The sequence below is a fragment of the Momordica charantia genome (assembly GCF_013281855.1).
Source record: "Momordica charantia cultivar OHB3-1 chromosome 5 unlocalized genomic scaffold, Mcharantia_2.0 BLBB01000005.1, whole genome shotgun sequence".
Lineage (NCBI taxonomy): Eukaryota > Viridiplantae > Streptophyta > Magnoliopsida > Cucurbitales > Cucurbitaceae > Momordica > Momordica charantia.
Window position 1 is genome coordinate 20,493,155 of NW_028275163.1, and position 12,428 is coordinate 20,505,582.

The 12,428-nt window shown below is 33.5% G+C and overlaps 1 protein-coding gene across 1 annotated transcript; it reads right to left on the reverse strand.

Annotated features, from left to right (window-relative positions):
* Positions 1 to 231: 231 nt before the first annotated feature.
* On the reverse strand, positions 232 to 9,906 carry LPAT2 (lysophosphatidyl acyltransferase 2). Its single transcript, XM_022298524.2, has 11 exons — positions 9,534 to 9,906; positions 8,827 to 8,949; positions 8,387 to 8,426; positions 8,197 to 8,270; positions 7,926 to 7,985; positions 7,641 to 7,718; positions 7,364 to 7,522; positions 4,401 to 4,526; positions 2,253 to 2,345; positions 1,602 to 1,688; positions 232 to 706 (listed from the first exon to the last, which is right to left on the reverse strand). The coding sequence occupies exons 1-11, from the start codon at positions 9,612 to 9,614 to the stop codon at positions 479 to 481; spliced, it is 1,149 nt and encodes a 382-aa protein (XP_022154216.1). The 5' UTR covers positions 9,615 to 9,906; the 3' UTR covers positions 232 to 478.
* Between the last annotated feature and the right edge of the window lie 2,522 nt (positions 9,907 to 12,428).

A 12,428-nucleotide genomic window follows, 5' to 3' on the forward strand; every position in this document is an offset into this window, starting at 1 on the left:
AATCAACTGTCCGAACAGTCACTCAAACCTTGTGCCAAATTAATTATCAATCAGTAGTTCTATTTTATCCGACTATCCATTTTGTGAATTATTTATCGATCACATTATACCAAATCAATTATCGTTGGCCTAATAACCTCGTTGCATCATCATTTAATCAAAAATAGTATTGTCCACAAAAGCTGTATAGAATCACAATTAAAATTTTTAAATTTAAAGATAAAATGGACATAACTATCAAAATTAGACTACATTTGTGATTCAAAAAAGAGAGAAAATTGGAATTCGAACTTGGTAATTTGCAAAATACAAGATGCTACGGAGAGGAGGTTTGATTTGAGAAGGAAAATGAGTTCACATACAATACAGAGACCCAACACATGTATAAGTTCACAAAACTACGACTGCAGATAAATAAGCAATCGTGTAAAAAAGAAAATATAACAAGGTTTTAGGCAACAGTGAGTCTGTCTAGATTCTAGTTCTGTTTTGGCTGTCGTCTTGGGTCGTTAGGCTTGGCCGGGACTACCTTAGCGGGGGCGGACCGCTCCGCCTGGGAGAAACGTATAAGGATCTGCATGAGGACTGTAACAATGGCGAGGCCCGATGCTGAGAATGTAAGACCTTTCCATGAGGATAAAAAGGAAGAGCCTTGAAGAAACTTGAGGGACCCCAAGATAAGCAGACATATCCATGAAATAGTCACCTGTGAGAGAGACAGAGAAGTTGGAAGTTCTTTTAGAAAAATAAAAAAATAAAATTTGTCACTCTCAGTTATTGAACATTGAATTTCATCAAATGGAGAACTTCCATTTATACTTGAATAGATGGTAAAACTAAATTATAAGATCTCCCGATAAATCACACAAAACTTAACCAATTAAGCAGTAAAATAAAGTCCTACATGGTAAAAATGCTCAAGCCTAAACACTAAGAGAAAAACTTGAATCTAGTCACAAGATCAATCAGGTAAAAGGGTACACCTAAATACAACAATAAGCTGTGCCTAAACTCAGCTAAATAGTAGCACATTTGTAAAAATAATTTCGTCGTCGTAGTGTCTAAAATCAGCGATCAATTTTTTTTTTTAATTGGGAGTCGGAGCTTTACTCCCCTATACCTGGGAGCACCCGCGCCCGTCCCTGAGCTCCCCTATACCTGGGAGCACCCGCACCCGTCCCTAAAGCTCAGACTCGGGAGACATCAAGGGTTTTTTATATTGAGCTCATTGAAAGGTTCGAACTTAAGACCTCTAAGCCGGTATGACCAAGAGACTCCAAGTCCTTGCCAACTAGGTTGTCCCTTGGGGTCTAAATTCAGCAATAAAATTCCTAAACCCAGCTAAAAAGTATCCAACACGACTAGAATAATCAGATCCCATAGAAATTAATTCGTCCGGCCACAAAAGGGTTCATAGTTAACCGCAAATCCTTAAAAAAATATAATCATAGCCAATCAGGGCTACAAATTTCATTACTTATTCAAATAAGGGTTCAAGTGAGGGTTCAAGTTGATAAAATTGGAAGTCTTAAAGTTAAAATTAACTCAAGAAGAAAATAAAATATTCTCTTTTCGTTTGGGAAGAAAAACAAAGAGCTTACCACGAGAGACTTGATGGGCCGACCAAGATCCTGTAATTCTTCAGCGTTAAAGGTATCGTTTTCTACATGTTTATCCATCAGTGCATCCTGGAACGCAAAAACCAAGAGTGTAAGAGCAAGGTACCCCTTACCATTCTCTGATAATCAAAGATGAAAGAGTTGCCCTCGGGCATTACAAAATAGAAAATACCCGCAGTCTATTCGAGGGGACTGAGGAGCTCTCCTACCTTGACCTTTAACCTTACACAAAATGAGATATACCTTACCACCCTACTTCTCTGACAATATATCCCCTTCCCAGACATACAAAACGTACTACACGATCATAACTAACGGTTGGTTGGGGAATTTCCATTTTACCCTCCTAACAGTGGGGGGCCACACAGTAAGCCAATTTTTTTCACATCATTTTTATTTCTTTGATTTCTTTGATGTGTTTTTCACTTTGAAATCTTGGCCAAATTTCAAAAATAAAAATAATTTATAAAACCTATCTTTTTTTTAAGTTTTCAAATTTTGGCTTAGGTTTTGGAAACGTTTTTATAATTTAGATTATTAAAAACAAAAAGAAAAATAATAAATATAGAGTTGGGAGTATTGTTTATAAATTTAATATTTTAAAACAGAAAATCAAAAACAAAATACTTTTACCTTTGCCACAAACATATCTCTACACCACTGAGCAAGGGCTTCGTCTGTCTCAGGCAAATCCTTCATTGGATGTCGCTTAAGGTGCACATTTACCTACAATACCAGATAGATTAGATATCTTCTATGATAGGACCAAGCAGAGGCTACACTGAAATAGGTCCGTCAATACTGAGTGTAAAGCAAAGGGAGAGTCACAGAGTCACTTAATATACATTCTCTATGAAATTATGGAGCTTCATCCTTTCATCCTGTCATCTTTTGGATGGCACAAATCACTTGCCTATGAAGCTAACAGCGCAAAAACTTTCCTTTTCACAGGCCACCCTTTCTCAAAGGAGAAAAAGCTCCCATGGCTGCCTTCGTTCGAGCGGGCTTTCAGTCTATTTGGATGGAAAAGAATCGTCGAATTTCCCAAGAAAAAGAGCATTCCTCTGATCGTGTTTTTGAATCCATTGTTTACAGATTTGGTATCTAATGATGTTTTCTTTGTAACTACCTCACTTAGGGATTTCTCTCTTTTACTCTCTCTTTTATATCCCTACTTTCATATATATCAATGAAAGCAGGTTTCTGATCCAATATATATAAATATATATATATATATATATATATATATATATATCAATGAAATTGTTTCTCAATACTGAGTTTAAAGATTAAAAAAAAAGGTTTGTATGTTTAACTACTGAACAACTCATCCCAAAAGCCACTTCTAAACCATCCCTACTTCCCATCTCCAAGATGGAGGGAGAGAGACGCACACAAAAAGGGAAAAAACACCTTTTTGGTTTTATCAGAGACATGGTAGACTGTATCGCCTAAAATATTGCACCAAAATAATCAAGAGGACAAACATAAAAGCTACTATCTATGGACCTTGTTCTTTTTACAATAAACTAATTCCGCTGAACTAATGAAATTACAAGAGGGAAGGAAACCAAGCTCCAATGCTATAGAGATTAAAAGAATAAAAATTAAAACTAACTTGGAAATACTCTATTACTTCTTTCAAGCCGTAACCTATAATATATCAAGGGGAAATCTTGAATCTTGATTTCCCTTTTTGGCACTATTTTAATATTTCACTTCAATTTTAACTATTTAATAAATATTTTAATTTTACAATATACTTGTAAATTTTCATATTTTATCTTTCATTATATAATTCTATTTTTTTTTGTATCCGTGATTGTCGAAACAATCACTTTAGTTTCCAAGAAAATTCGTAGGATTCTAAATCTTAAGTAGGTGGCAATCATAGTTTGAACTCATTCTTTCACCAGCCCCAATGAGCACTAAGCTAACTCAAGGTAATTTTTCATATTCTCTCTTTCATTGCATAGTTTCAAACTTTTTATATCCGTGAGTGTCGGAATAATCACTTGACCCTATTACATTTAGTTGCTAAGAAAATTCATAGGATTCTAAATCTCAAGTAGGTGGCCATCATGACTTAAACTCATTCTTCCACGGGACCCAAAGACCAATAGGCCAACTAGGCTAACTCAGGGGTATAATTTTTTTTTATATAAATGTAATTTCCTTTTCTTATAGAAAAACCAATTTCAATCAACAATTATGAACTTTATTTCACAATTAAACATTTGTACAATTTCAAAACCATGTTTACTCGTGTTCTATACTCAATTAAATAATTTTAAAATTTTGCCATCAATTATTTTCAAATTTTACAAACATGTGCAATGCCTGTGACTCATGAGTTGAGTACCAACTAGTAAATGACGAAAGAAACTGCAACCAAAGGATTTTTTTCTCTCTAATGAGAGGATGACCACCATGAACCAAAATGAGAAGGATTCACGTTGATGGAACTCAGGGAAGCATAGTGTGCCAATTGATCACGGAAGGTTATTCACATTGTTATGAAGACATCAATAAGGTTCCCATTTTAAGATGCCTTGCGTTACATTTTGCTTTTATTTGATTGTTTAAGGAATAAGGATTCAAAATCAATTACCCACACCAATCTGGCTTCTTGAATCCAATATTCACTTCTAAAGTAAGGTATAAAATTAGTCCCAATTGACCAGACCAAACTCAAAGCAACTAAGAATTCTGCTCCAACTCTCTAACCAATATAATTAGCCATTAAAAAATGAAAAGCAACTTTTAACAAAGTTAACTTACCACAGAAGGCTGCCCCTTGAAGAGTCTTAGCATTGTAGGGGGAGGTGAGCTCTTGGGAATAGCTACTGTTACATCATAAATTGCTGGAACAAATGACCGCATATGACCTACAGCTGACACAAAACCCTGAAAGCAATAGAGTAACAAGTTATGCCAATTCATGGGCTGTAAATATAGCTCAGCACATGTCAGGTGAATAAACAAAAATATGATAAAAACATTTTCTTCTGTTGCAGCACAAAGCTTTGTCCCTCCTTTAAAAGACAAGTAGACATAAGTGATATAATGTATGAACGAGAGAAAATCAAAGTTGTGCAGAAACACAATCAACATTAACAAACAGAAAGCTCAGTATCCCCTGAGATGCTGTGGTTAATGACACATTCAGTAGTTTATGAGACTATCCCAACCCTTGATGTTTCCTCATGTCGATTTCAAAATACAGTCACCACAACCAATAATTAGACAAGGCATAATGAAAAATTATTTGAAACTCCAACCCACAAATGACAAAATAAATAGAATTCTATATAAATGAGTACAGGTAAAATATTCAACTTCAAATTATTTAATAGTTAGACGATCTTGAATTGCAGAAGGTAAGTCTTTGTAGTACTTAACGATAGAACTTAAACAAGGTCAAGTAAACATAATTGTCAAATTGTCTCGGTGATAAATGTCTCTCAAGATTTTTCTGTTTTGTGGAGTAATGTATGGCTTACTTCTAGATGGTGCTATAGTTTCAGCAAATTCTTTTGTAATTACTCCCTTTGCTCTATCCTTCGAAATTGGAAGGCATTCATGTCTTAGCTTCCTTCGGGAGGGGATCTCGCTACCCGTCACCCTTAGGCTGTTTTTTTTAGTGTGCGATTCTCTTCTGTTTCTTATCAAAAAAATAAATAAATATCTCTCAAGTATTGAGAGAACTGGCAACCACCGAATATATCTCAAAAGATAACAAATCTCCATTTATCCTGACTACATTAGGATATTAAGAGTAGTGAGATATTACGAACTAAGAAATCTCTTAGCATGATTAGCAAAAGTAAAAAATGTAAGCCGTTCTCCCAAGACGACCTGCACGCCAAAATCTTTTGAAACAATGCTAACATTAGGCAATTCACATAGTACATAAGAGAGAATTTTCATAATTTGGGTAGGAATTTCAACTTCAAAATATCAACCATAGTTATGATGCAAGGAAGTTTACTTTCTTGAAAATTTGGTGGGAAGGCACAAAGCACTACAGTTTTATTTGTTGTTAAATGCTCTCCTATATAGCAACTATTCTCTTCTATCTGATTGGAGAAGTTTTTTGTAACTTCCTAGAATTGGGGTTTACCACTACTTTCATAACTTCGTATCATTGAAATTGTTCTTGATTCATATCAAAAGGGGAAAAAAAGAGAAGAAACACGATATACAAAGGGGGAGAGGAGATCCCCCGGCTGATACTGAGAAAGCTTCCCATTCAAGGTGATTGAGAAAAATGGAATTAAGACGCTAATGAGCCCAAATCTCCACAATCCATAAAAGCCATAGACATGTTCATTTGCAGTAAAACGCATACTTCTTCAAGATCATGATGCCAATTCCTAGCATGCTTGATGCACCATGTTTTCTAACTTTATTTCTTTTTTTTTTTTTTTGTGTTTGGATAGGAAACAATTTGATTGGTGATATGAAATTATACAAAAGGGGGACGAAGATCCCATCCAAAGATATTACCAAAATAAAAAAATCTCCAATTGGATATAAGAGAATTCAAAGAGGGAAAGACATTTTTACAGTGCACTTTCTTTTTCATTTTTTTTAGTACAAGTAGGGTGAGGGGATTCAAACTTAGACCTCTTCGTTAGAGACAGGTATCATTACCCCTGAGCTAAGCACATGTTGGAACAACCATATACATATCATTGTTTATGGCTCGAGATACAGACTCTAATACTCAATAGAGCATAGAAACAGGGGAAATAAATCTAGATCAATATAAAATCTTACTCAATGAAAAAAATGCCAAAAAAGACATGTCTCTAATTTCCTCTAATAGAACTGAACCGTTTTCATAAGAAGCTGAAATCAAAGCTTTCCATTAATAAAAAAACTTCCTTCTTAAAAAATGTCTAATTTAAACAGTAGACTAATAAGAACTAACAATGGGGACAAATATGACCAGGACATGCAGATACATCACATGAACTAATGTAGACACATCTATTAAATCGTATATTTTCTAAATATATTTGCATTCCTTTAAATATTTTGATGATTTGCATTTCGTATATTTTTTTTTGGATTGGAGTCCTTTTCTGTAAGGGGTTCTCCTCTTTCGGGCTGTTTTTTTGGATGCCCTTTTGTAGGCTTTTTGTAGCTCTTGTATCTTTTTCATTATTCTCAATGAAAGTATTGTTTCTCATAAAAAAAAAACATTTTGATGATTTGCATGCCTAGAAATTTGCACTTCAAAGTATGACAGAATTTTGCATTTAAAATTCAGGCGATGAGATGCTGAAAATGTAAATTACCTTAAGAATAGCATCGGCATACTTTACACATGAACTGGTTTTCTTTTTCTTTAAAGGGCCACTTATAGTCATGATGTCAAAACTCACGTCTTATAACAAAGTTACCCAGGAAATTCAAAGCCAAATAGACAGATTTTTAAATGTTCTAATGTCTGATAAGAAAATAAGCTATACACTGAAGTAGGTTGATGCATTAATACACGTAGAAAAAAAGAGCCCAATTTTTCTCATTCAAATTCAATTCTGTTTATTGTTTTTATTATGTTCACATCACCCCCAAAGACTTGGTAAAATTGCAGCTGGCAACTGACAACTGTATTTCTTTTGCGGAGGTCAAGGAGTTCAAAGAAGGGATATAAACAAACAAACAAACAAAAAAAGTATCTAAACATGGTAAGAGTGACAAGTCCATGAAAAGTTGTTAAAATAAACTCTGACCTTTGTGCGTGGAATCAAAACATTTCTAGGAGAAGGTAATCCATTTGCGGCTGCATACTCTCTAGCTGCTAAAAGTTTCGTCTCTGTAAATCGAGTCCCTTCTACAAAAAGTGCCAACCAAAAAGGCAAAGGGAAGTCCTTCAACCGTAAAAGACCTGACTGTAGAAACAATAACATGAGACTCAAATGAAATCAAAATGTGAAGCACAGATATAAGCTTGTAAAATTCTAGTGCATAGTGAAAAATCCAATATAAAGTACAGCATAAATGCCTTACCTTTAAAGTGATTTCATCCTTGGCCCAGCTTCTTTCGAGAAAAAGATACTCAGAAAACCACATTGACCAGCCTAAAACCTGCCAAAATAGAACTCTAAAGGATAGGTTCTCCCTTCTGGTAACTTAGAAAACTTTAGTCAGCTTATAAAGTTAAGTGCAAAGGAGAAATTTAGCATCAATAACAAGTCTGCAACTGAACAAAAAAAAAACACTTCAAAATTTGTTTAAAATAAAAGTAATAACAATCTCATGAATGCTCAAAAAACTTAAGAAAAATTAACATACTGGCAGAAACTTTGATGACTTCTTCATCACAGCTAACGTGCTGCCAAGACATCCACATCTCTATCACACAAAGTTCAAGATTATTAATCAGGAAAAAGTATAAATCAAACAAGAAAATGGCATTAAACACAGGGATTTTCAGCTTTGATAGGAACGTAACATATAATATATCTAGATGTCAACAAATGTATGAAGATGCGCCCATATATTTGAATGTATTACAAATTGAAGTAAAACTATCCTTGATTAAGAAAGCAAAGTAAATAGGTACCTGACCCACAATCCATCCAACAAGCCAATCAATATCACTTCTGTGATTAGAGACAACAAGTGCATGCTCGTTACCTGGAAATAAATTATCAGTTGAGCCATTTTGCAGATATTCCAAAATAAATATAAATTTACGGTCGAAAATGCAAAATTGCAGCCATGATGCAAAAAATGCAAAATTGCACTCTTACCCATTAATTTAAGGGTTTCAGGATCTGTGTACAATTTGATCTGCATTCGGAATGGTCAAAAAATTGAGGTTTCATTAGTCCGATCCAAGAACCAAGAAACCAGGTAATAGATCATTTTATATGGATATTTTACAAGAAAAAATTGATCATTTTGTAGCTCTATTAATTAAAAAAAAACATTAGAATACAAATAAAATCATCTTTTTCAATGGGGGAGGATTGTCAGAGGGGGTAACAATTCAATAAGGATGGAAAACTCTTAATTTTCATATTTCTAAATTATGTTTCTCCTTCAAGGCATCAAAATACAGTAGAGCATAATAAAAAGTAGGATGACATAAGTCATTAAAATTCAGGAGGGAGAAAATACAATTACAGGAAAAACGATAGTTATAGCTTTAACTACTAAATGACATAATATGGGGATCTCTACGATGCACCTTAACACCTGCCCACCAATCAACTAGCCAAATAAGCTCCAACCATAACAGCTCTGCCACAAATCTATTAATCCTTCTGTACCCATTCTTTGTTAACGGCCTTACAAGGACAAAGCATACTGCCTGAAACAAGGGAGCAGAGATTTGAGAGTCCGATCACATCATTAGGTGTGCACATAATAAGAACGGCCAGCAAAGGTGTCAAAGAAGACAAGGTGAGAGTGCAAAAACAGATACTAGCATAGCACAGTATAATCGCGATGCTTGCCTAGAAAATAAACTATGTTTGTTTGTTTGTTATTAAACTCATCAGTCGACTCGATGGTTACAACCGACGCATGGTATTACTCTCAGCACACTTTGTTGAAAACCAAAGCAACGATTGGATTAATAAAAATATTATATAATCATGTTTTAAATCTACGCTAAATTTCCAGGCAATAAATCCAAATAAGAGAGCAATAACATGCATGAACACAAGCGAAACACGCCACTAAATTGGCTGAAGCAACTAAACCTAACTGTCAAAATCTCCGCAACTCACCTCAAGCACGCACACACACACCAAAACGAAAAAAAGAACAAAACCCATGTACGAGAGAAACAAATTGAAGCTTGAAGAACGCCGGCAAGCTTAAAAAATCCAAATCGAGCAACAAAGAAAGAAGAACCGGCACGGATCGAGGCAGAAGTAGAGTCCAGAATACCTGAATGACATTAACGACGAGGCCAGAGAAGAAGAAGAGGACGCCCAATGGCAAGATCACCAGGGCCGCTGGAATCGCCATAGCCGGAAGGAAGCAGCCAAGCCCCACCACCAGACCAGTTCAGAAGCTCACAAAAACGAGAGAAAAAGGCAGAGTGGTTGGAAAAGATGAAGAAATCTGTAGCTAATTTATGATGAAATGGGGAACGATTAGTGGGAACCAATTGGGGATTGAAGAAATCTTGGTATGGGAAAGAGTTGAAAGTGATGAAGAGAGGGAAGAAGAAGAGAATGAAAGAGGAATCAGGCATCGTCCCATCCCATCGCATTTATCACAGCGACGATGGGAATATCGTCGACAGATAGCCTTTCTTTTGACAGATAGCCAATTAAAATGTGTTTGTTTCTTTAATTTACTTTTTTTATTAGTATGGTTGAATTTTATTAACTTTCCTTTTCTAATTTATTTTTATCTATGTAATTTAAAATTTTTTGATACGTTCGTCGTGATCAAATTCACGATCTACTGATTTAAGATATATATTAATTATTGTTGAGTATTCTCGTTCATTTGAGATATATTTTTTAGTATGCTCGCTCCAGCTTTGAAATATTTATTTTAGTGCTTATGCTTTCCATTTTTTATTTTAATTTTTATTTGGTAGATAATAAAAAGTCAGGTTGAAATGATGGTACGAATTCAAATGATTTTAGAAACGTATGATAATTGAAGTTTTTTTTTTAAGACAACAAAACGATGGATGAGGGTTTAAATATTCTAATTTACATAGTCCTTTTAGATACATCTTTTCTCCGGAGCACGTAGATTTTCCTTTAAAAATAATGAAATAAGAGATCTGAACCTTTTTTGGGACGAATACCATAACTCTATTTTGGTTCCTCTATTTTTAAAAATGGATCAATTTAGTTCTCATTTACAAAATTTTAACATAACGTTTATATATAATATATATGTATAGCTACATTTCAATAATTTAGTAAATAAAACGTCTTGCTAAAAAATTGAAGGAAAGATATGAGATAGAGATGAAAATAAATATACCAAAATGATCACTTTTTTAAAGTACAATGATCAAAATGTATATTTCGAAATAACATATACTCAGATAAACAAAAGTTGAAATTACATAGACCGTCAAAATAGCATTTAAATATTTTTTAATATCACTTGAAGTTTTTATAGTAAAATTTGTATTTATATAAAAATAAAAGGCTTTTGGATAACCATTTTTATTTGTCAAAAATCGTGTAAGAATTGAAAATATTTTCAAAAGTAGGTTACCAAACAAATTTCATGCTTTTTTTCTTGGTAAAAATTATTTAACTTGCAGAATAAATGCATCTCACAGCTAGACAAGTCTAGAAAATTGGAGAGAGTTGGGTAAAAAGTGGTTGCGTTACTTAATGAATTTTCATTTTATTTTTCTCTTTTAAAAAATGCTTGAAATTTTTTCTCATATTTTATATTTATATTTAAACAAAAGGTTTTGGCTGAACATTTTTAATAATTACAAATATTACAATTTGAAAACATTTGCAAATAGTGGGTTTCCAATCAAATAAATGTTTTTTTTAAGATGATGTGTATCTGAAAAAAATAAACAAAAACAAAAAGCTTTTGATAACTATTTTTAATCTTTTTCAAATGAACTAAAATTTGCAAATCTTTTCAAAATGTGGCTTCCAAACAAATAACTGTTTTTTTTTTATTTTTTTTGTATGTTTTGAGGAATGCTTTAAGTTTTTAGTAAACTTTTTATATTTATAAAAAAATGAAAGCCTTTTGGATAACTATTTTCAATTATACAAAAAAATTACTAAATTTTGAAAATATTTTTCAATGGGTGGATTACCAAACAAATAAATGTTGTTAACCATATTTCGTCTATTAAAGCTACAAAAGTTGTAACAAAATGACACTTTCAGTTGTTTTTTTAATAATAATTTAAAAAATAAACAAAATTTATAGTTCGGAATTAGAGATGGTAGATGAACGTTGTTCTTCAAAATTTTAATCTTCTTCTCATTTATCCTCAGAAAAAAAAAACAATAATCATCTCTCTCTCATTCTCTAGGTTTGAAGAATCTAAGTTTAGTGTTTTCAAGTATCTATTAAGTTTGTTTTTAATTAACTAGTTCTAAAATAAAGACATATATTGTTAAGTATGTAGAAAGTTATTTGTTAAAAAAAAAGATATAGAAGGTTCTGAATTTTATACAATAGATAACTAATTAATTATTTGTTATTTGTTATTTATTTTATGTAATTAATTTTATAATAATATATGAAAAATAGATTATTTCGTATATGTTATCATTCCCAGCCAGTTCCTTTTATCCTTTTAAATTCATAATTTGCATACACTGCTACTAAAGTTGGTACATGTAATCAGGGGTGTACATCGAAATCGACCAAATCGGTCCGACCGATCGAAACCGACATCGGTCGATCGGTTTCAATGACTAGTCAATCGACCAGTGATCGGCTTGACATTTTTCATAATTTCGATCGGTCGGCCAGTAGAAAACCCCTATAATCGATCGAACTTATCGAAATATTTCTCTTTAAAAAAATTACTATTATTATTATTATATATTTATATATATATAAAATGATTCGTTTTTTTAGAGTTTACACACCTGACGGACCGCCTCCCCTCTCATTTCCTTTTTTCACTCTCTCTTTCTCATCTACTATTCTTTCTCCCTCTCATGATCAGTTTCCCTCACGTTGTGGCCATCATCGCCCAAACCTTCGCACGTCAACCCTCACCTACGTGCTCCGTCTCTCTCACTCACCTCGTCGCCTCGCGCCACCGCACCCAGCCCCCCATCGTCTCGTTTCAGCCGCTACCAAGTCACAGATCTGTCGCTC